Source organism: Chaetodon trifascialis, chromosome 2 (genome assembly GCF_039877785.1).
Source record: "Chaetodon trifascialis isolate fChaTrf1 chromosome 2, fChaTrf1.hap1, whole genome shotgun sequence".
NCBI lineage: Eukaryota > Metazoa > Chordata > Actinopteri > Chaetodontiformes > Chaetodontidae > Chaetodon > Chaetodon trifascialis.
In genome coordinates this window covers 30,139,824-30,164,555 of record NC_092057.1, presented here as the reverse complement: position 1 = coordinate 30,164,555, position 24,732 = coordinate 30,139,824, and the positions used below count along the sequence as shown (strand labels likewise).

General features: G+C 38.5%; 2 protein-coding genes across 2 annotated transcripts in view; one reads left to right on the top strand and one right to left on the bottom strand.

The window, feature by feature from the left end:
• Positions 1 to 336: 336 nt before the first annotated feature.
• On the top strand, positions 337 to 8,814 carry dok1a (docking protein 1a). The gene is made up of 7 exons (XM_070979331.1): positions 337 to 413; positions 1,556 to 1,634; positions 5,605 to 5,744; positions 5,831 to 5,941; positions 6,697 to 6,766; positions 7,509 to 7,681; positions 7,870 to 8,814. Exons 1-7 carry the CDS (start codon positions 357 to 359, stop codon positions 8,812 to 8,814), a joined length of 1,575 nt encoding a protein of 524 aa, XP_070835432.1. The 5' UTR covers positions 337 to 356.
• A 4,211-nt stretch (positions 8,815 to 13,025) lies between these two features.
• gpm6ab (glycoprotein M6Ab) overlaps positions 13,026 to 24,732 on the bottom strand; it is a 71,076-nt gene continuing 59,369 nt past the window's right edge. The window contains exon 7 of the mRNA XM_070979273.1: positions 13,026 to 21,965. Within this exon, the coding sequence (XP_070835374.1) occupies positions 21,813 to 21,965 (153 nt within the window). The 3' untranslated portion in view covers positions 13,026 to 21,812. The remainder of the gene's footprint in view (positions 21,966 to 24,732) is intronic.

Sequence of the window (24,732 nt, the reverse complement as noted above, 5' to 3'; positions counted from 1 at the left end):
GGGTGTAAATGAGTGTGTGTAGCCTTCAGAATTTCAAATAATAAACAATAAAGTCTCTAACTAGCTGTTAATATGATGTTTATATGTAAAAATATAAATCTAAAGATATAGACGTATATAGATTATCTAAAATAAAACACAGAATTAGTCCTTAAGTCTGGCTCCATTGCTTTTGCAATCTCAGCTACACCTCTACCTTTGTATCAGGTGAGGATCATATTTCAAGAATGTCTCACTGTGGACACGCCCCAAGTCCACTGTTCACCAAAAGAAAAAAAAAAAAAAAGGAAAAGAACGAATACCTTGTATGTCTTTCTGAATCCAAAGGTTAGAACTGAAGAGTGTTTGCTTCCCAGATGGAATCTCAGACCAAAACAGGGAAGGTTTACCTCCAACCTCACAAAGCTGGCAAAGTAAGTACATAACAGATTTGAACTTTGCTGTTTCACAGTAGCAGTGATCGTTTATGGGCCTTGGATATGTCGTAGGATTGAATAAGCTGCCTTGTTTTTATGTGTTTTTAATGGATCATAATTGATTTGTGTTTTGATTACACTAATAAAAATATAACCTCATAAGAACATTGCTGCAAAACTGTCTTTAACCTACACTAAATACATAACTAAGAAAGACAGATAGCGAGATCATGTACTTTCATACTTGCTTATAATGCATTGCTTAGTGCTTTATGTCTATAACAAGTGAGAGATAATGTGTATATTGTATTATTTTCCCAGTTTCAATTAGGTTCCACAGTTAGCTGAGGGAATGAAATATGAGCCATAGTTTTGGTTGAAAATGCTTACAGCTGTTCTTTGTGTTGCTCAAATGATACTCCAGAGCAGGAATCCAAATGAACAAGTTGAAACACAACACACTTTCCATTCCAACACATTCCAGTGCAGCACTGATAGACAGCACACAAATGCTGTGCAGTATCACTGCAGTAGCCATTTGATTGATTGAATCTCCATATTTTAATCTTAATATGTACCATCACACCTATAACCTGAAAATTCTATATAAATATAAATCACTATTAATCTGCTGCAAATTCAGAGAATCTAAATGCCTTATGTGAAACATTGGGTATATGTGAGCTACTTCAAGTAATGTATGTTTAAATATAAGATTGTGCCTCCATAACACATGTGCCTTGACAGCATTGTAAACCTCACAAACACAGGGATGCATTTCCTCTTTTATTTTGAAGAAAGGGCTGGGTCAGAGGTACAGGATGGGTTGTCCTTATTTATTGATACTTCTCTGGACTACACAGATGGAAAGCACAGAGTATGTGACAAATGTTTACCTCTCTGTGTCACACATCGGGGTTTTGAAACTGACAACTAAAAAGGTTTAGGCTGAGGGCAGCACACATGTGTAGGGGTAAAATTATATAATCTACTGTATCATAAGTTGAACTATTATGTGACATAGGTATATTTACATGTGAGGTAAAGCAGTTACGCTCACTTGTACTTTGTGCTATCCTGAACTATCATAATAAACTTCTACTTTCTCTGGCATTAACCATTTCTCTCCTTCTCATCAGAAATGGAAACCAGTGTGGTTGTCTCTGTTTCCCCATACCAGCAGTGGAGTGGGTCGACTGGAGATTCAGGATATGGGAGGTGTTGGAGGTACAGTAATACTTTCTAGGCCTAACGCCATTTGTCTCATTGTGGTGTTAAATTAAAGTTCTTGTATACCAAAACTTTGGTCTTGTATCATATCAGTTATGTTAACACTGAACTCACCAAGTTAATTACTTAGATCTGATAATTTTATTACCATTACCATCATAATGTTATTACCAATGTTAAGTCCAATGGAGCAAAAAACAGAAGCAGTGAAATGATCAGAAAGGCTTTAAAGGGGCACTCCACTGATTTTACACAAGTTCAGTTTAGTTGTCATGGGGAGTAATACTCAACCTTCCAAAACTGTTGTATAATGTTTTTTTTTTTTTTTTTTTTGTGGCTCTGGACATGCCAAAACAGCAGGAACAGGCAGGGAAAAAAATCCAAAAAACAGCGAAGCACTACAAATACAAGTTAAATTACTATTAAATTAGAAAACATACAACTTGTACGTTTTAAGCCAAAGAGTTTGGGAAACTTTGCTGTAATGAAAGGGTCACTATAACTACAGTTAGTGTCCTTTCAGTTGTCTTTGGTTACATAAGTAAAAGTGCTGTGAAACATCAATTACAATCAATTAGGAGTTTGGATTTAGATTATTTTCCCATATATTCTATCATCTACCTATCGTGAATCCTAAATACCTGTCATGTTTTTCAGAAGTTGGGTAGGAGAGTGGCCAAAAGTTTCACTTCCTGGGAAGCCAAATGTACAGTTAGAAAAAACATGAGCAGGGAGAGATGAGTACAGTCCCTGTCATGGGGAATTATGAGGAAACAGGCCACAGGTGGATGCCAGGTAGTAGTGGATGTGTTTGACGTGTGCAACAACAGGGAGAGTAGCAGGAGCAGTGGCGGCGGCAGCGGCCAAAAATGAGCAGTAGGTTTGACAGCTTACTAAATAGGGACCAGAATTGGTGATGACAATGTGTATGCTCAGTGGATGAATCTGCGCGATGCAGCTGCTCTCCAGTTATCTTTCTGATGTCACTTGCAGGCTTTAATTGTGCACATATTACATATAGTGTACAGTGCACATATTAAATAATCCAGGAAACAAAAAGTAAAATGGAGGTTTAGAATGATAACTGGACCTACAACTGTAGCCAAGTAACATATTTAAAAAAGAAACAATCAAGTCAGCCATTAGATTACAATGAAAGACGTGACAGAGAAATGGGTGAGTGCTTAATTGTGGGGAGCTGCACAGTTGTATTCTGACAGGCACTAAGTACTTCAGCTGCAGTTAGGATAGTGAAGTGTGTGGATATTAGACTGTATGTGCCATGTGTGCCATTATGAATGGCACACACAGTGATGCCCGTGTGCCAGCTGAAGTGGGTCCCAAATGACGAGATGAATGCTGAGGCGGGGTGTTTATGAGGACAGCAAGACTACAGTCGAATTAGATGCTTTCCAACTGAGTGAGCTGACCTGAAAGTGTCTCAGTGGTCTAAGAGCTGGTTGAATTAGGAAGCAAGGACAAAATAGCGTCACTTCTTCCTTCCTTTTCTCTCTCCTTCAGCCAAAAGTAAGAATATTTTGTGTGAAAGAAAAAAAAGAAAAAGAGTTTCTTAAATGCCAGCAATCAGTATCTCACTATGCAGTTGTTTCTCACCAAATAAATTCCAGTAAATATTATATTTAATGAATAACATTTACAGAAAAATATTGGACTGAGAATAATATATTTATGTATGAAATGAAAAAACAAAAACAAACAAAACATCTACCTCCTCTTTGGCAACCTTTTTTTTTTTCTGAAGTTAACCCCCACACTAAATATCAACTGATATGCATGTTTTTAAAAGCCTCAGCTGAAGATATAAAAATGAAAATGTCAACCTCTAATATTTGTTTTTTTGTGCTTGTATATAATTAGATTAGCATTAGCATTTCATTATGTTCAGCTTGTTTAGGCCTATTAATGTATCTGTTAAATTGCTTTTGTTATTGTGTGTTATTGTTCTTTTTTTTGTCTTCTTATTAACAGAGTGAACCTGAACAATGTCATCTCATCCACATCTCCTAGTGTCAATTCAATTTTATGGTATTCTTTTCCTGTGAGCTTATAAATCACTTTGTACATCTTTTCCTGGCCTGAAGATGTTTCTCATCATTGTCTGGGAAAACACAAAACTTGCTGAAAAAATGTGAGTTGTGAGCAGTGATACACATGTCTGGAACCAGGCTATGCATGTGCTATATTTGACACAAAAAGTAAAAATTCAAGAGCTTTGTTGGGGTTTGAACACCTCAGTTGCTTCCACATAAAGAAGATGAGGTGGTCAGCATCATGTAAACAAGATTCATTTTCAATTAACACCTCATTTACGCCTTTAAAAATGCTGCCATTTTGCCTTTCTTCAGCAGGTATCTCAGTTTATATTAATTATTTTGTGGATTATGTATATTTACATCATTTTAGAGGAAACAATTAGCTTTATAACCCACATCTACACACATCATTTGCAACTTGGACTAAAGCACCTGAATTTAGACCTAGGTTCCTTTTAAGGATTGCTCCATTTCCCATACAGCCAACATACTAATCACTCCTACTACTTAAAGCTACTGCCTGTGGCTATTTGGCATTCAGGAAAACAAGTCGCCTCATGCAGTGTCTCCACCCTCAAAGGATTTACGCAGAATATTCTTTCTGCTCCAAATCAAATCCCCACAATGCAAATTGTATGACTGCTGTGGATAAATTTGGCGGATGTTATGAAACAACTACTATGCAGATTAATCAATCATTAGTTCCACGTCAATATAGTTGTTTCCAAGTTGTTGAAGTTAGGGTAAAATAAGACATTACAGATTGTATAAGATGTGCTCATTCTTCGTAAAATGAGTTAACTCACTGATGAGACACACTTTTACTTTTCAAAATTTTCTTTTAAATCTGTGTCAGCTTTCTGTGGGGACTTATCTTAAGGTTATACAGACTCATCCAGGATTTTGTGGACTGGTGTCAGCAGAACCACCTCCTGATTAATGCTGGAAAAAACCAAGGAGCTGGTTGTGGACTTCCGTCGGCGCCCGCACTCTTCCCCATCACCAGTGAACATCCAGGGAAGGGACATTGAGATGGTGACATCTTATAAGTACCTGGGTGTTCATCTGAACAACAAACTGGACTGGATTCATAACACCACTGCACTTTATAAAAAAGGACAGAGCAGACTCTATCTGCTCAGGAGGCTGAGGTCTTTGGGGGTGCAGGGGGCACTCCTGAAGACCTTCTATGACTCTGTTGTGGCCTCTGCCTTGTTCTATGGTGTAGTCTGCTGGGGGAGCAGCATCACAACAGCTGACAGGAAGAGGCTGGACAAACTCATCAGGAAGGCCAGCTCTGTCCTGGGATGCCCTCTGGAACAGGTGGAGGAGGTGGGGGAGAGGAGGATGACAGCCAAGCTGTCCTCCTTGACAGTCAATGGCTCCCACCCCCTCCAACACACACTCACTGCACTGAGGAGCTCCATCAGTGACAGGATGCTACATCCAAAGTGTGTGAAGCAGCGGTATCGCAGGTCATTCCTTCCTGCAGCCGTCAGACTGTACAACAGAAACTGCTCCAAGTAATCTGTGAATTATCTGTGCAATAATCTGTGCAATCCAACCTGTACATAACTGTCTGCAAAATTCTATTTAGAATTTCTTGAGATGACGTTTATTTTTTTTTAATTCCACTCTTATGTATGTATACTTATTGTTTTTACTCCATCCGCTTTATTGGTGCTGCTGTAAACTGGAATTTCCCCTTGTGGGACTAATAAAGGAATATTGAATTGAATTGAATTGAATTGAATTGAATTGAATTGAATTGAATTGAATTGAATTGAATTGAATTGAATTGAATTGAATTGAATTGAATTGAATTGAATTGAATTAGCTTTGTGGACAACAAATAATCTTAATATAACAATCCTGTGTCTGCTTGTTCATCATGTATCCTCCAGGTGGTGGTGCCGGAGGTGATTATGGTGCTGGGTTCAGGAGACACAACCAGCCTAATGTGGACAAGAAGCTGAATGTGGTCAGACTGTCCGAGCTGACCAGTGTCCTCAGACTCCCCCCAAATGCTGAGGCCTGTCCCATGGTCAGCCTTTCTGTTTGTTTATAATGTTCAATGAATCAGAAATATTAAAGATAAATACAATACACTGCTATCTGTGCTGTTTGCAGGAGAACATGTCAGCATTTTGTGTGGCGACACAGGACAGAACAATGGTTTTTGCTGCATTCAAAGACGACTGTACGGAGTGGGTAGAGAAATTGTCTAACAGCATGTTTCAGGTGAGGACAACAGAAATGACATTGGTTGTGTTAATTATTTATACTTTGGTTACTGTTGAGGCAAAACAGGCCATACGTAGTGTTAAGATCAAAAGTCACGCCTGCACAGGAAGTACTGGACCAGCTCTCTGTTTAAAGGGTCTGATTCTCCATCCTACAGAGACTTATCCTGACAGGTTATACCTGAGAACTATTCAAGCTGGTGGCGAGGAGACAAGCTTAGCTTCTAACTGTCTATGTCCAGGTGCCTACACTGCGTCCTCTGATACTGCACCTGACTAAATAGCCCTTGAGTTAGGAACAAGTTTTTAGCCACCCCTGTTAATGGCAGCTCTCCTCTAAATGATCTGATGTTGTTTTTTTGGTAATTTTCCACTAAGCTTTTGGCCTTATACTCCCAACATCATAAACTGTTTTTCATTCACTTAGCTCAGCTTGCAAAACCTTGTACTTGATTACATTTCAATTCTCAATCTTTCTTATCGCTATGATTTCTTTACCTTATTTGGTTACAATAACACCATTGTTACAACTTATAATATGACAAAAGCTCATTGTAATATATATATATATATATATATATATATATATATATATATATATATATATATGGCAGCATGCCAGTTTTTTTTTAGCTAGTCTAGAAATCAGTTTGAATGCCTGGACTACAGGCATTCTTTTCTAATTCAAGAATTCAGGGCATCCCTCTTCTCACCTTGCTCTGTGTCTCATGTTGCTTGGTTCATTATTCACAGCGAGGTGGTGGCTCAGGTTCTAATCAGTTTCACATGGAGGAGAACCAGATATATGCCTCAGCAGATGAAGGTAAAGCTTCTGATCCTATCTTCTCCTCTTCTTTACCATTTCTATTTCTCCTCCCCACTTTTCTCAAACTGTCATTGGTTTCCCTCTGTTATTCAAACATGTATTTTTCATCCCTTGAACTCTCACTGTCCTGTATAAATTGGATTTATTCTTTGAATGTGTTTTATTAAAAGAAAAATAATTTAACTCAATAACATACTTTTATGAAAGTGGTGATTAGCTGCACTCAACACCTGCCTTGCCTGAAGGGGGAGGAGTCTTTGGTTAACTTGGGGTTATTTGAAACAATGTGTACACGCAAGTGCATCCCAGTGCAAACGCTGTAACGTTTAGAATTTTCATTTCTTTGAATAGGACCCAAGGGGCAGAAACAAGGCACGGAACAAAGGGAGTTGTTTAACCCAAACGGCTTATTAAGAACAACAAAAAAAACCCGTACAATAGTTTAAATAACAACAAACAAAAACACATTCTCCAAACACAAACAGCCCTTAAAAAAACCACTCAACTACACTGTGGCTAGCGGGTAGGAAAACACACAAAACTAGTAACAAGCAAATAACTAGAGAAACACACGAGTAACACACGAAACAAAGGGCTGGAAAGTCTTACAAAAAGCTGAGACAATCTGGCAACAAGACATCTCTGTCATGCCGCTTAAATGGAGAGAAAATCAGTGGATGAGTTTCAGGTGCGTCAAAATATTATTTATGAAAAATAATATTCTCTTTCTTCTTTCCAGCCTCAGAGTACTGGGTGGTAGTACAGAAGACTGATGCAGCAACACGTTGTGGTTTACAGGGGTCATACTGGCTGCAGGTGGGGCAAGAGGCACTGCTGCTGAGAGAAACACAGAAGAAGAACATTGTAAGAGAATGGCCGTATGAACTACTAAGACGTTATGGAAAAGATAAGGTAAGGTTTTCAATATCATAAACAATAACCAGCTTGCCTTTTAACTATTCATGTTGTGTCCTTTAAAACTGAAAATTATACAAATTTCACAATGTTAGGCATTACTAACAGGTGTTGCAATGGATTGCTTTTCATTCTTAGAATTGCTGGTTACATGAACATGTTTTGTATGCCTCTTTTCTTACCAGCTGGCGTTAACAATTGAGGCAGGTAGACGCTGTGACTCCGGTCCTGGATCATTCACCTTTGAGACACAGCAGGCTGAGAAAATATTCTCCCTGATTCAGAGTACAATCAAGCGGAAGACCTCAACTGTTACTTTAGGCACCCAAAACCAAGAGGGTGAGCAAGCTACATTAAGCAACATACAGGCTCATTCCCCTCTCCCCAAAATACCTAATATGAGCAGTATGGCTGATATTCTGGAGAACAAATTGAGGACACCAGAGAGGAAATGTGCTGCTTTAGAGGAGAATGCACATGGAAATCAAGAAGAATTGGTTTGTTCATCCGAGTGTGTATCAACACAGCCAGCTCCAATCACCCTCATGCCTCTCCCACTGGTCCCCACACATGACAGTCACTCTGGTTGCCATCATGGTGTCCAAGCAGAAGCTGTATATGCTGACCCAGCTGACTGCATTCAACCTGTACCAAAATCGCTATCACCCATGGGTCTGTATGTAGACCCTGCAAGTGTTCTCCCACTCAAACCGCCCAGTTCAAGAAAAACTGTCACTTCCCCTCCTAGCTCCTCTGCTTCATATCCCTGCTGTGATATTTATCACCCAGATTCAATCTACTCTGAAGTGTACGACAAAATCAGCCCAGTCCAGAATAAACAAAATGTCACTAAGACCAAAGGAAAAACAAAATGTTTTGCAGATGATGAACCCATTTATACTGAGCCTATGAGCAAGACGGAGGAAGTATCTCATAAAAATGAAAGCAAACCTGACCCGTTTGCCCACCTTTATGCTCAAGTCTGCAAAACAACACCATCATTTAGCCCCTCCTCTATCACAATCCCTTCTTGCTCTGCTTCTTCTTCCTCTGTTACTGCAAGTATGAATGCAAAAAAACCCACAGACCAGTCTCTTGATGTAATTTACGAAAACCTGGGCATCATTTAATTCAGTTGTCACATGTACCTCAATACTAAAATGCCTAAACCAAACCTATGTACAGCCTGACATATTTGTTTACAATGACTGCTAGAGACAATGAATTTATTGTGAAACATTGTATTGAACCTGTTCAGTAGTTCTTATGCATGGATGCACTTTCTCTTGTGTATATATGTAAACACATTATTGCTTATTATTTCTGCTCATAGCAAACATATTATGGTTATCTCACTTAACTAACTAGAGAGGGACAAATTTCAAAGTTAAAAGAGTACTCCATCAGTTTAGCATTGCACATAACATCATGGACTGTATTAGAAAAAGGGATGAAGCAGAATGAAAGATATTATCTTTTTTACACATTCTTCTTCTTTGTCAAAAGCTGGTGCCTACATAACCCGCAATGTAATGGTACCACTGACAGTTCAGTAGTAGAGACAGGTTCAAGTTGGCACAAACAGCAGCCAGTGTAGCCTCCAGCATCTAGCTTCAAGCAGACATGAGGAGCAGGCTACAAGAGGTCTAGTAAAGTTACTCCTTTCTAACTCTCCACCTTAACTTAACTTAACTTAACTTAACTTAACTCCAGTTAAGACTTAACTCCAGTGACATCATGCCCTCTAAAGCCACAAAAGACTTCTACTACTACTACTACAACAACTTCACATGATGCAATAAGAGCACCCAACACCTATACATAGACTTTAAAGAGTTGGAGAAGTTTGAAAGTTTCACTTTAAATAATACAGCCAAATTTAAAATATTTAGTAAATATTTTGAAACTCCAAATACAATTTCTAGGATCAGATCGATACATGGGCAAGTCTCAGACTTTTCAGATATATATACCTAGTGATACATAATAGTATTATTTTAATGCTATAAAATTGACAATATATTAAAATGTTAAATACACGTTTGTTGGTTTACTTATGATGTTGTTTTTTCTGAATAAGGAGGGATGTTTACACAAAAATGCATGATTTTTTTTTCATCTCTGTCCAATTGTTTTTATTGAATTATGTATAATACTGTATGAATATTTCTCAATACTAATATTAATCAATACTAAAAAAATCAGTATTTGTCATTTTCATAGTGTTACTCAAAGTATTCAAAGTGGTGCATTCTAAGTCCTATCCCACCATTTCTATCTGAACAACAAATTGTATGACGTACAGCAACAATTGTGGATATTTTTTTATGTATATATTAACTTGAAACATCAAAACAATTTCAAGAACTCAACCCATTTATTGAAATGAAAATTAAGAAAATTAACCATTGGTCAATTCAATACATCTGGGGGTGTTGCTACTACAGCCTTACTTGTTCTGATTTGATCAGCAACTTAGAGTGGCAAATATTTAGCTCGTGTTTGCAAAGTAACACAGATATTGTCGTGTAAACTTTTTGTGCTTCTGTTTGGCCACATTTGGTATTTCCCATTATACCATACTGTAAGTGTCAATATTCAGGAAAAGTTACATTGTTTGCAGAAGTTTTTCGATAAAAGAATATGAAAGCTGGAGTGCATGACTTTTTGCTGTAGCAGCCTGGTGTCGTCTCTTCTCAGAGACTGCAGATAAGTCAACATGTTAGTTAGAAGGAGAAGCTTTTCATACAGTTTGAAATACCTGTGGACAGCGCATACTGTAAGAATCAACCACATTCATTCATAGATCAGTACAGACTGATTTCCTGCTTTATCCACATTAAACTTTTTCTGTGCCGATTTTGGCTGGAGAGCATTTAGTTGCAAAAAATTATTCAAATTTTAAGCATTAATCCATTGTTGCAGCATGTCTGCAGCATTTAGTTTGAATGACAGGCACCTGATAAAGCTATGGCATCACAGTCACAAAAATAAAGAGATTTTATGAGTTAGATAATTAACACACAAATAAGTTATTTTCTGTCTTTCTTAAAAGGAGAATGAAAACAAATTTGGGACCACCACAGTAGTGCCGTTCAGTTTGTCCATTTTATGTCTTGTTATGCTCTTTTCTATCAGTAGGTGATAGTATTAAGCTATGATTCTCCAGGACGGAGTTCTGATTTATACACCACACTGTTGCTGAAGAGGAACGAGATGCTATATTCACTAACTGCTATTTACAACCTCTTCTCTTATTTCTGTTGCCGGCCAGCGCTCTAGCTATTAGTGCACCACCACTAATTTCAGATGCACTCTCAGTCATTTTGTCAGGTAAGTGAGGTAAGTGTTAGTTCATGGATTGACTGAGTTCTAATTTATTTTTTTCTAATTTCAGTTCTCACTGGGATCTGGTTGAAAGTATTTACCTTCTTTCTGCATACCTGTGACTTGATTATCTGCAGGGCACAACATGGTTGCTGAGCTGAAAACATAAATACTAAATGTATGCAGTGTACCCTTTACATGAGCAGATGAACAAATACTTGTTGTTGGTAAGACATTTTAGCACACCATATTAAAATGTACTTAACCTCCTAGGACCTGAAATCCACATCTGTGGACATCACATTTTGTGTTGTCTAGACCACAATACGGGCTGCACGGTGGAACAGCAGGTAGTGCGCGTGCCTCACAGCAAGAAGGTTGCAGGTTCGATTCCCGGGTCGGGCCTTTCTGTGCGAAGTTTGCATGTTCTTCCCGTGCATGCGTGGGTTCTCCCCGGGCACTCCGGCTTCCTCCCACAGACCAAAAACATGCTCATTAGGTTGATTGGTGACTCTAAATTGCCCCTAGGTGTGAGTGTGAGCGTGAATGGTTGTGTGTATGTGCCCTGCGATCGGCTGGCGACCGGTCCAGGGTGTACCCCACCTCTCGCCCGTTGACAGCCGAGATAGGCTCCGGCCCCCCCGGGACCCCGAAAGGGATAAGCGGCATAGAAAATGGATGAATGGATAGACCACAATACAAAATTTTTCTCCACAAATTTAACACGAATGCCCTCATATGTGGACACCATTTTTCTCAGAAACTACATCATGTAAAAAGTTAATTCTTTGTTTTTACACTCATCAAGTCCCAATCAGCCCAAATAGCACAGAGAAATTAAAAATGCATGCCATGCAAGAGTCGGGTCTTAAAGGAGGGTTAAAGGGGTGTAACTTTTCAAGTGGACAACTTTGTCTGTTTTGCCAAAAATTGCAGCATCTGTACAGAGCCTTAAAAAATTCAGGGTACAAATGTTCCTAAAAAAATGTTTTGTGCATTAAACTGGTATATTTGGAGATTGTAATGGAATTATTGTACCAAACTATCTTGTTATTTGAAGATAAGTATGAGTTGTTGCCTCCAATGCTTTAGCCTCTCTCTAAATACACAATCTTTCTGGACCTCTCCAACCACACATTTGTTTTTCTTTTCAATTTCAGCCTGTGAAAAAAAAAAATCTCTCTGATGTTTCTTCTTCCCAGGAGGAAGAACTGTCGTGCTCATTTCCAGTCTCCCAGTCACTATAGTTGTGGCCTTCAATTGACAATACAGTTGAAACAGTGCTGTTCCTGCTTCCATTCTGTATAACCGCTGGTGTTTGAATGTGTTCTCCCAAGTCTTGTACTGTTTGCATTTTGTTAGATGTAACATTTATGTAAATAATCCCACACATCTTCACCTGGATGCTTTATCAGGATAAGGTGACCTATAAGTGCTAATTTGCGATATTCGCCTGCCACCTGTTTGTCACCACGTTGTCACCTTTTCATGACAACAATAATATTTTTTCACTATAGAATATGTTTTGGAGGTGAACTCCACTACCTCTGCAGTAAGCCGCTGTCTAGTCATGTCGGCATTTATTCAATGCAAGATAATGATTACACTCACAATATTCTGAATATTTCAGTGTAAATGTATTGTTTTAAATCTCCACCAGATGGGGCTGTTACCTTGTACAATTATATCTATTTTATGGTATTGGCAGAGTTACAAAATATTCTGCTCACAGTGTACACTGTACCTGTATACAAGTTTCTAACCAATTGAATGTTGGAGAATTTGAGACTTGAAACTAAATTTCCCTCAGAATTTGTCTTCAGAGCAGCATTTCCCTCTGTGGACATCATGATTAGGCTCCCACTGCTGTGTTGAAATTATCAATAAAGTCTTTAGACAATCAAGTGTTGAACATGAAAAGAAGACACACACTCAAAATATTCCCTTATTAACAAGTACACAAGTGTATTATTCCATTTTATTTATATATGCAAGCAAATTTATGTCTTTACAAAAAAAAGCAAAAAAACAATCACTCTGCCCAAGCTGTTGGCACAGATATGTACAAAAAATGGATGAGTGAATAAGTTACAGTCTGCTAGCAACCAGAGTGAAGTACAAAAGTCTAGAATAGTATGGTGTAACAGAAAACAACTACTCTCCCAACGTCCAAAATGTCCATCCTGACATAATGCATGGATCTGAAACATGAGATGATCAGTTTAAGGTCACAGACTAAAATTATCAGCTTTTAGATTTTGGTTCAGTTCTTTATGGATAAGAGCTATATTTGTTCAGGCACAGAGGATCTGATTTTTCATTCTGTGATACAGAGCTGAGGTTTTATCACTGCAAAAACAGTCAAAAACAGATCAAATCTTTCTCACAGAGGACTGGAAATCAGATTTCATGTTATTAAAATCCATGCTTTATAATGCTGACATGGTAAGTTTTATGAGTCCTGTCATAAATGTGTGTGGTCAGGGTCACCAAATGGCAAAATTAGTCTATGTTCAGTCTTGTTCAGTGGGTAGACAAGAAGGACGCAAGATAAGTACATCAATGCACAAATTCATCTTAACAAAAAGACATGGGAATAAATGGAGAGACTTAATCAAATGGAGAGTGAGCCACTCATATCCTCTTCCTGATTTCAACAGCAGGCAGATCTTCTCATGGCTGTTTAAACAGTAGATATCACATTTTAGGTGCTTTTGCATCATTTAGGCTACATTTACACGACCTGACAAAGATGACCCAAAGTGGCTAAAGTGAAAAACTACATGTTTTCAGATCTATTTTGGACCATATCCACATGTGGGCATTCAATTCAAGATGAATCTCATATGTGCAAGTGTTCAGTCACTGCAGGCTTGATTCTTCTTCACCTTCAAATGTGGTTGTATAGCTCTAAATATGCTTTGCAAGTGGCCTAAATCATTATTTTGCCTTGTCAGCATGGATTAAAGATGGCGATTTGGCAGCGTGAGCAGGGCAGACTGTGCTTGTTGCTTGGTTGCATGGAGCATTACTTATGCATCACTGGCTCTTGTGTACACAAGCAGGTTGTTTCAAACACAGGAAATCAGACATGAGTCACTTTCAAAATCAAATATGGTAAAATAAGTCAGGATCAAATTGGACATCCTGAGCTGTTGTGTGACTGTAGCCTAAATGACCAGAATGAGGGAGAGGGTGTGAGCAGATGTGGGTGCAGAATAATGGGTGGCCAGAGCAATACATTACACCACACCTGCAAATCTGCTTTATTAGGATAAACAATAAAGAACACCATGATCATATCACTGAAGACTTGCAATCATAGATTCATGCACTTGTATGCCAGAAATTTTCATGTATGAATTCTTATGTCTTTATTCTGTCAAACTGCTACAATATATTGCTCTGGTGGTAAACAACTGAGCAAGCAAGCTAGCTTAGCAACACCACTACTAACAGGAACTGCAATACTGCACACTGAAAGTGGAAAACAAAAACAGCAGAACAGCGCCAGTGGAATTTCTTTTTTTTTTTTTTTTTTTTTGGTATTGTTTTAATCATTAAAATTATGACCATTGAATGCATAACCATGCCACAAACAACAACTACAGTCAATGTCTTTTTTTTTTTTTAACTTATTATAAGATTATCTTCATCAATATGAATTCATTCATTTTCATCATTATATCTTCAGGTTAAAACCAATGCTGCAAGACTATACACAGGTCCCACAATGGGGATCTCAATGCACTTACACACCAAGAATAAGAGAGAGAGAGAGAAAGAGAGAGCTCACAATGGTCAATAAGTGCACAAAAACTATTTTTTTCTTTATCTGAGGTTAAAAACACTGACATGACATCCATTGTCAGGCAATGAAATGATAAAATACTGTTACTGTAAAACTAGACCCTTAAAAATACTGACTGTATGCAGCCAAGACACACTTGAACAGGAAACGAGTCTGGATGGTGGGTTTTTGAAATCGACACTGGTGGTAGGTTTTTAACTTAAACCTTTTTTTTTTTGGTCAAATTCAGTTGCATTTGCATTGAAACTCTGTTTTACCAATAATTGTGGAAGAAAATAGATTCCACATTGTTTGCGAGAAAACCCCTGTATGTATCTGTATTGACACTCAGCCACTAAATGTGTTTTTGTATGTTTTATTGACTGACTGTCTCCATCACTTTATATTGGTCTCTGCAGGTGTGAAACTTCATAGGCTCTGCTTGGCTAATACCAACATAAGCATTAAATCTATAGCCATGAGATTTGAAAACACAATCTTTTTACTGTATGAGACTGCTTTGATATGCCCATGGTCATTACTATGAAACAAATCAATAAAACACATTTCATCAGAGACTGAGACGCCATCTTGTGAGAGTTTCTGCCTCTTAAAGGACAATACAGATGTTTCTGCATGTTCTGCCTTTAAATCAGCCAAAATATCCACTACCATCCACTAATTTTGGATAACCAGTGTCTTGCAAACACTTGGAAGTCTCATATCTTTCATGTGTTATTGTTGTTAATGCAGCTCTCTTAGGGAGTAAAAGCTCAGGACATTGGGAGTGAACCACCTTCTCCAGACTCTGTATCCAAAAGGAAATCATTCTCCTGGCTGCTCACCTCAACTGTTTCACATATACTGTATGTATATCTTTATACAGAGTTAATGTAGGTACAGTGCTTAATACTGCTCACAAAAAAGAACCTTGTCCTAATTAAATTGAATGATTTCACATTTAAAAAGTTTCAAAGATTTAAAGTTGATAATAAAATAGTGAAATGTTATTGTTGAAAAGTAAAAGAGCAAGGAATTATGGCTCAGAGTGATGGCGGTGATGGAGCGTGTTTTGTGTGTGTGTGTGTGTGTGTGTGTGTGTGTGTGTGTGTGTGTGTGTGTGTGTGTGTGTGTGTGTGTGTGTGTGTGTGTGTGTGCGTGTGTGTGCGTGCTTGTAGTCTCATCAAATCAAACCCTTCAAAGTCCGTCATCACCACCATCTCCATCATCATTAGCACTATCTTCATCATCAATTTGGTAATCATTCTGAAGACAAACTGGATTCCCTCTGTCATCTCTACTGGCAGATGGAGAATCATCATTTTCCTTCACAGCTAGAACCAGGACAATCCTCTTATCCTAATGGCTGGCTCAACATAACATATAATACAAACACAACAGCCCAGTACACTGGTGACAGAGAATTAAAGTATTGCCATTTCCAAATCATCCTCATTTAAAACTGAAGTGCTATATACACTGCACAAAAAAAAAACCTTCTAAATTCAAAAATAAAGTATAAAGTTGTTACCGCTCATGTCTGATTTTTGACATTTTGACTAAAATAAGTCTAATCAGCCTCTTAGTATAGCAGTGAGTAATAATTGAAGTTAGATTTGGATTTAAGAATCAAAATGCCATCCATCCATCCATCCATCCATCCATCCATCCATCCATCCATCCATCCATCCATCCATCCATCCATCCATCCATCTTCTATGCCGCTTATCCCTTTCGGGGTCGCGGGGGGAAAATGCCAATCATAATTATCACATTTTAATTGTTCTTTTTGAAATCAATAATTTTCAGATGCAATCCAAGCAGATTACTTTAAATTAAAATCTTGAAAATTTTTAATTGAATGTACTCACAACCTATCACCAAATGAGGTAACACAGTGGTGACTGAGTCTATGGCCCACTTATGAAACTTCTGTCATATTTATATAGTTGTGATAATACAGTATGAAGTGGGTGTCAGCCTTGGTATTCCTAACTTTCAGCAAATACAAACCGGACATTTCTTACTGCTGCAGCTTCACTTTAAGAGTAATTGGCAAAACATGACTTGGCTTCTATTATGAAGTAGCCACAGGAAATGTAATACATTTTTCAGTTAGCTATTTATTTATCTAGCATTTACCGCTATTCATCAAAAATGTGCCTACAAAACAAGACAATGGTCATTTTCAGCATTTTCAGGACAGAAGAGATGCAGGCAACAGGCAGAAAACCTAAAACTTCTAAGCAAGGTAAACAACTCCTTTCAGTACAGCCCTGTCTCCTCGAAATTCCCTTTCTATACAGCTAATTAGCAACAACATCTGTGTTTTGAGGGAAACGTACTGGCAACTGAATGTTTTCTATTAATGTAATGAGGAAATGCTGTTAATTAATGTACCTGGCAAGTCACAAAAATGTCAATACTGAATATTTCATCTGTTTTCTGCCAAAATAGACAATCTTGCAATGCACTCTCCACTCCTACTGACTCACAGTTTTTTTAGGGAAAGATTATGGTCAGTTGTGGTACAGAAAAAAATAGCATTGACTTAAGACATAGGATTCTTTATTAATATTTAGGCGAAATGATGATCTTTCCCTAACCTTAACCAAAGTGCTTTTGTTGCTGAAACCTAATCACAAACAGGAGGCTGACTTGATCCCTGGATTCTGATGTCACAGTCCACCCTGACCAACTCTCTACAATGATATGTAAAATGTAATTTTTCATTCACTCAAAGAAATGTTGACTCTGTTGACTCCTCATAATCCAAGCAATGATTACATTTGTCACCCCAATGTAATTATGAATGCAAAGTAGTTGAATGGAAATGTCATTTCTTGGGCTGCTCAGTTCAAAACTGACCATTCTTGCTCATAGAAAGATGGAAAAAAGGCCAATTATTGCCTTACTTGTCGAAATTTATTAATGCGCCCCCACCATTAAATCAAATTCGCTGTTACTACCAGTAATTACAGGTGTTGCAAAATCAACCAAGACTTAATAGAATATGTAGAAGCACCTGAGGTGATAATTGAGACACCAATTAGCTGGGAACATCCACTAAAACCACAAACCACCAGTAGAGCAAATCATTTGCACACCATGCACTTATTAGCTGGGCCATCATTGGTCTTAGTCATACCCATTAATACTACTGCAGTTTAATCAATCCACGCAGCCGCTAATCTTGACTTTATCTTTTTTTTTGCTCTAAGTTTCTTCAGCTCCTCCTTTTAAATGTTAATTCTAACATCTCCCAGGTTACACAGCTCCATCCCATCAACTTGAAATGCCTCACAAACTCAACAAACTCTTCATGAGATGAATAAATACCTACACCTTTAAAATGTTTTGGGGAAATGGATCTTCCATCTTGAAACACATCCTACTCAGACCAAAATGAATGAGTTCAGCCTTTGCAACTTCAACCATGACACTGCCCAGAATTCACAGTAATAATCTGCTCATGTCACCAATGACAAGTTGACTATTATTATTTGTGAATTTTTAAATTTCAATTTCAGCAAGTCACATTAGGTCTTGTTAAAAAAAGAAATATAAAAGAAAACATGACAGTGTAAGAACTGATACTCTCAAGATGATTGGTGTGTACGCATGTATGTGTGTGTGTGTGTGTGTGTGTGTGTGTGTGTGTGTGTGTGTGTGTGTGTGTGTGTGTGTGTGTGCAGAACCACTGAAATACAGAATCATTACATGAAAATGTGAAAGTGATACTCCCCCCCCACACACACACACACCTGCCCCATTTAAATACCCCGAGGCTAAAATTACACATAAATAATGGTGATAAAAATGTGGCAAAATTCCAAAAAGTGAGAAATAACATTTTTCATTAGACTGATGACAACATGACACGTTAAAAGACTTTGTGCTGCTAAGATGTGCTGTTTCTGAGGACAAATCATGTCTACACAAACTGGTATTGAAGGGAGAAGGACACAGAGCCTTGTTTCAGTAGTTGTTTTAAATGACCTTTTTGAAATTCCCACTGCCATCTTATGTGCTTTCACTCTGAAATAAGTCAGCATACAGATAAACCAATACAAGAGGAATTTAGAAAAGAAGAGAATTTATGACATCAAGTCATCTGCGTATTTTATCAATTAAAATATAGTTCCAGTATTTCTATTAATATAATTATGAACTACTGAATCTGCATTTTATTTCAAAAACCAATCCCTTGGCCCTATGAAGGGCCATTTGTGGGACACACCAGTCGGTATGTGGAACAGCTAATGAAACAGGGGTCAAGATGAAGGTCAGAAGAGTAGAGAAAGAGGAGGGACAGGAAAAGTTTGCAAAGCTACCCATTTGTATCTTGGATGTACAAATTACCTCAGGGACCATATTTCTCTACAATACCAGCCAACACAATGTGGTGAAACGACACGACACAGCATGACACCACCATACAACACTGCCTGCACAATACCAACCATTCAGTCACATCTACAGTATGTGTGTGTGTGTGTGTGTGTGTGTGTGTGTGTGTGTGTGTGTGTGTGTGTGTGTGTGTGTGTGTGTGTGGATTCCATATGATGTGTGTACTGCAGGTATTGAGGCTGTTGTGGGGATACAGTGACATTGTCTTGTTGAATGGCCCCCACATTAAACGATGAGGCAATAGACACCAAACTCATTCATGTGTCTGCTGTAGATTGTTGGCTTTAATGTGCTTTGCTAACAACTCATAGTAGTTCTAAAGCTACCTGTGATCATTTCCATACAACAGTTTAGCGTGATGAGTGATGGCAAGCCAGTAAAACAGTCACAAAGGGAAATATTGGCATTTTTCAAACATAAAGTGCAGTTGACCAAAACATGGGCAAACTAATTACATACTTTAAGGCTACCACAGGGCCAGAAACAAAGCAAATTCAAAACTAACATTTCTTTGGGTTCTCTCTTCATTATTTGTCTTTTTTGGTAATTCATTATTTGTCTTTTTTGGTATTTCTTTAAGTGTTATTATTTTGTTTGTTTCTTGTGCTATTTTATACATGCACTGTATTTTTTTGTCGTTTTGCTATTTTTTTAGTAACTTTTCACATGGTTGTTTTTGTTTCCTTTTCAAATTTAGGTGTTGTCGATTGTTCTGCACATTCACACATTACAAAACTAGCTTGGGGCACTGAGGTTTGAAGGGGATGGAGTGCTCAGAGCTTTTAGATTTATGTCTTTACAGGAAGAACTCGCAGAATTAACTATCAAGTTTCTTACTTGGAACTATTTTAATTGAGCAATCATGTATTTAACTTCTGATCAGTAAGTTTTAGCAGTACACAATCTCCCATCATGAACACCACTTCCTTTGACAAGGAAAGCAGTCTCTGCTTATCACTTTTAAAGTAATAATCTCTGAGATTTTCAATTAAATAAATGTCTGTTAAGTCACTATCTATTGTGAATGTGGTAACCAAATGGTGATTGAGCCTTTAATGAGCTTGGCCTCAGTGTCGATGCTGTCAACTAACTCCAATGTAAACCCATCTACAGAATTATTAGACACTCAGAGCAGGTTGACATGGTACAGTATACAGAGCAAGAAAGGCTGCAAATGGAGGATGACAGGTGGATGGATGGGTTGAACAAAGATATGACTTTCACCCAGGACACAAGAGTTCATGTTGACTTATTTTAAGACTTAATTCACGTAATGTAATTAACTTAAGTTCCGTAATGTCAGGTAACTTGTTTTAAGCCAAATCATGATCTTTTCCTATACTTAACCAATTAGTTTTGGTGCCTAAACCTAAGCAAACTGTTACTCTTTCACACTAACTGCATGTCAATGTTGAAAGACTTTCTGGAGGGAAGGCTTTGTGCGTCACTGCGATGAGAACGTTGGACAGATGGAGCAGTTGCCCTGGGCATCTAATACTGCCGTTGAAGGTTTTACATTGGAGTGAGCTGAAAGCCCAGTGGATCTCATACATATGCTGAAGGGTACCTAATGTGTCTATATGGTAGTATTATGAACTGGGTGTTGCTGGCGACCCTGCTTTATTAAGTTACTACTAAAGTAAGCTGAATTTAAGAATTTAAAGAACATTAAAAAATGTAACTGGTGAGACATGAGTTGACTTTTATTATGAAGTAGTTTCAGGAAATGCAATGTGTGTTTGTCAGTGAGTTTAGCACTGACTACAACTGTTCATCAAAAGTGTGTCTACAAAGCAAAACAATGGTCATTTTCTGCCTTTTTTTTTTTTTTTTTTTTTTTTTTACAGCAGATGAGTTTGAAATATCGCAGGGAGTAATAAACAAGAAGGAGCAGCCACAGTGAGCTGTTCTAGCTGCAGGTGACAGTCGGCACACGTCCAATTTCAGTGCAAGGTAACCAATTTACTGTGCACTGATGTTCTTAGATTCATTCCATTTGGAACATAGATCAGATCAGTGGTGCTCACAGAATGATGAAAAAAAGGCCAATTATTTCCTGACTTCTTTATTAAAATTACCATAGTTTGTTCTACTGACCCCTGAACTCTGGGTTACCACCAGTAACTCCAGGTGCCACCAAATCAACCAGGACTGAAATCTTAATGATTGCAGCTTTAAGGTCAAGCCAGTGACTTCCATTCACTCAAAAGCCAAAGTCTGGGTTAAAGAGCCAAAAATATATACGGAGCAAATCAACATAGTGGATACAAAAGTGTTAGCATAGACCAACTGAGCCAATGATCTGCTGCGGACATGAAGATAATGATGGTGTCTGTGTTTTCATCATTTTACTGCCACTAATTTCTGACTACTCATGTCTTTATTTGTGTCTTTGAATGTTTTTTTTGCACTCACGTATATACTGTATGTTTCTGATATCCTTAAGGTTATGTCAGGCCCTGTATGTGATCTGTGTGTGTGTGTGTGTGTGTGTGTGTGTGTGTGTGTGTGTGTGTGTGTGTGTGTGTGATCTTGTGTGTGATCTTGTGTGTGTCTTACAGGTAAGTGCGTGTGTATGTATCGTTTCTTGTAGGTGTGTGTTTATGTGTAAGCATTGAGGCGTTCTTTGGAGCGTGTAGAGTGGATGTCATGCAGCTCCTGCTCCTCCTTTGACTTGATGTCCTCATATTTCTGCATCCGACTGGCATCCTTCAGATAACCCCAGTTAGCAGCTAGAGCCATCAGGAAATGGACCTGAGGGAGGAGAGGAACAGTCAGGGTTAATGAAAGTCAATATGGAGCAAACCACCCCCCAGAAAAACAGTCGTTCCTTATGAACACACTGAAACCTTTAGTCAACATTGTACCTGAGAGAAACAGGTACAGCATAGATGAAGCACGCTAAAGCAACAGATACAGGTGTGCAGATACGATGATGATTCTATCCTGTGCCTGTAGTAACATTAACTTTCACACCTTAATTCAATGGTTTTCAGTGAACTTTTTTCATTGTAATTAAATCTGTTGCTCTGTAACACAAATGTCAATAATGTATAAAATTTGGTCTACCAGTCCACCACTAAATCTCAGATAACTGTTTCACACTGGTTGTGTTGAAGAAGGGAAGGAGCAAGACCTGTCCTTCCAGGTCTTTCCTTCCCAAGAAGAAGGCCATGCATTGTGAAGACAAACTTCATGCTCTCCTGCCAGGACTTCATGGAGAAGCTGGCCAAAGAGAGAGCAATCCTGACCAAAATACACTCTTCTGAGAAAATATACAGATTCGGTTGTCATATGTACAACCCCAAACAACCCCAAAAGTTAGGGAAACGTGCTGCTGTCTCATCATTACCTTATTTCTTTTTGTTTCACATGTACTATTTACTTTACATATCTGGTCACCTTACATTTTAGGGTGCCCTAATAATCGAATGGTTAATCAAAAGACAAGATGGTGCTGCACGAGTGCCAGCTTGTTACAGCAGCTCCGGGTGTCCAGTAGTTGTTGCAACCATCGTTGGATACATACCACAGGGGAACAAACTGGAATGCAGGAAGGTCATAGCCAACTTGGACTGAGCCACCTGCACATCAACACCAGCAAGACCAAGGAGATGGTGATTGATTTCTGAAGAAAGGTACCACGGACTACACTGGTGAACATCCAGGGCTTGGACATTGAGATCGTGGAGGATTACAAGAAACCGGGTGTCCACCTCAACAACAAACTGGACTGGACATACAACACAGATGTCCTGTACAGGAGGGGCCAAAGTCGTCTGCACCTGCTAAGAAGACAGGTCCTTTGACGTATGAAGGACACTGTTCAAACATTTTATAACTCTGTGGTGACATCTGCAGTTTTCTATGCAGTGGTCTGCTGGGGCTGTGGAAGCTCAGAGAGGGACTTTCAACGCAAAGGAGCAGCGGCTCTACTCCGAGTCCCTCATGGATGACTGAGCTTCTAACCCTAATTTCCCCAGTGTGGGATTAATAAAGTCTTGTGTTATCACAGCAATCCCATGGTTAATGGAATATCATAATTGCAATATCCCCACAGGTTGGGATTCCAGTTGATGCATGTCAAGCCCCTATCTACCCGCCCTTCTGTCTCTTTGTGCTGTCAATTATCAAATAAAGCTAAAAATATTTACAAAAATAATCTTGCAAAAAACACATGTATTCTGCATACTGACTTCTTTTGAGTGTACTTTATTTTTTATCATTATTTTATTCTTGTTTATATATTTAGTTATATTTCTAACAATTGCTATTATTCTATGTTTATATATTTTAAGAATTGCTGTTATTCCATGTTTATACACTTAGTTATATTCTTTGAGAACATTCTTTTTCTCTTAGTTTTCATTACTCATCCTTATTCTTCTTTATTGTATATATTTTATATTTATGTGTATATTTAAACTGCTGCTGCAACAAAATCATTTCCCAAATTGGGATCAATAAAGTAAAAGTCTAAGTCAGTGGTTCCCAACCTGGGGTCTGCACCCCCCACTGGGGGACACCAGTGATCATAGGAGGTGCGCACAATTTTATCTGCGCTGAGGTTGTGAGGTTACCAAAATTATATTTGTGCACATTAAATTTATAAAATCCCAATAACACACCCAATTGGATAAGAACAAAAACCTACAACTGCTGTTTATTTTTGCAAATAAAAATTAATCACTTTATTCTTTTAGTGTGTGTATGCAGGTAGGAGTTGGGGTTGGGTGGCCTGGCGTGTCTTGGACATAGGCAAGGGGGGCTTCAAGGTAAAAAGGTTGGGAACCACTGTTCTAAGTCTAGGTCTAAGTCTGTTAAGCTTCTTGCTCTCAGAAGTTGAGATGCCATTGCCCCAGCAGAGCACTCCATAGATGATGGCTGGTACCACCGCAAAATTGAAAAACGTCCTCAGCAGTGTCCCCTGCACTCCAGAAGACCTGAGTCTCCTTTGAGAACAGAGTTCTGCTCTGGCTCCCACTGTGGCGCTGTACCCTGCTCGGTTTACTGTTGTCTCTGTGATGAGGCCGATGATTGCAGAGCCATCAGATAACCTTTTAGCTTGCTTTAGCTTATTTATGCATGAAGCCTGTTGTGTAGAGGATGAAGAGTAAGGGAGCCACTGTTCCTTACGGGGCCACTGTTCTGCAGACAACCATATCACACACACAGTCTTGTTTCCTCACATACATTACTCACATTACATTACAGACATTACTCTCACAACTCTCCCAGCCTTTTCCAAGTAAGAGAGTGATCTATGTAGGAAGCTGACGACAGCATCATCCATCGTAATGCCAGAATGACTGGTGAACTGTAGTGGGTCCACTGACGTTGGCCTATGAATGGGAGGTGGAGGTGGAGTCCAGCTTCCACCAGAATGGCTACTAGATTCTCTGCCTAAATGCATGCTAAGCAGTGAGGAATCAGGGGAACTCATTGTAATTTGTAAAAGACAACTCTGGGCCATGTCTGAGGAGAGAATCAATCCAGTCCCAGTGGAGGGCTGTCTCGTGCA

Bases quoted from the DNA above. Each gene is read 5' to 3' on its own strand.
- dok1a (XM_070979331.1), top strand. From the start codon at position 357: ATGGAATCTCAGACCAAAACAGGGAAGGTTTACCTCCAACCTCACAAA. The intron at 5,942-6,696 runs GTGAGGACAACA...CATTATTCACAG, and splicing joins TGTCTAACAGCATGTTTCAG to CGAGGTGGTGGCTCAGGTTC. The intron at 7,682-7,869 runs GTAAGGTTTTCA...TTTTCTTACCAG, and splicing joins GACGTTATGGAAAAGATAAG to CTGGCGTTAACAATTGAGGC.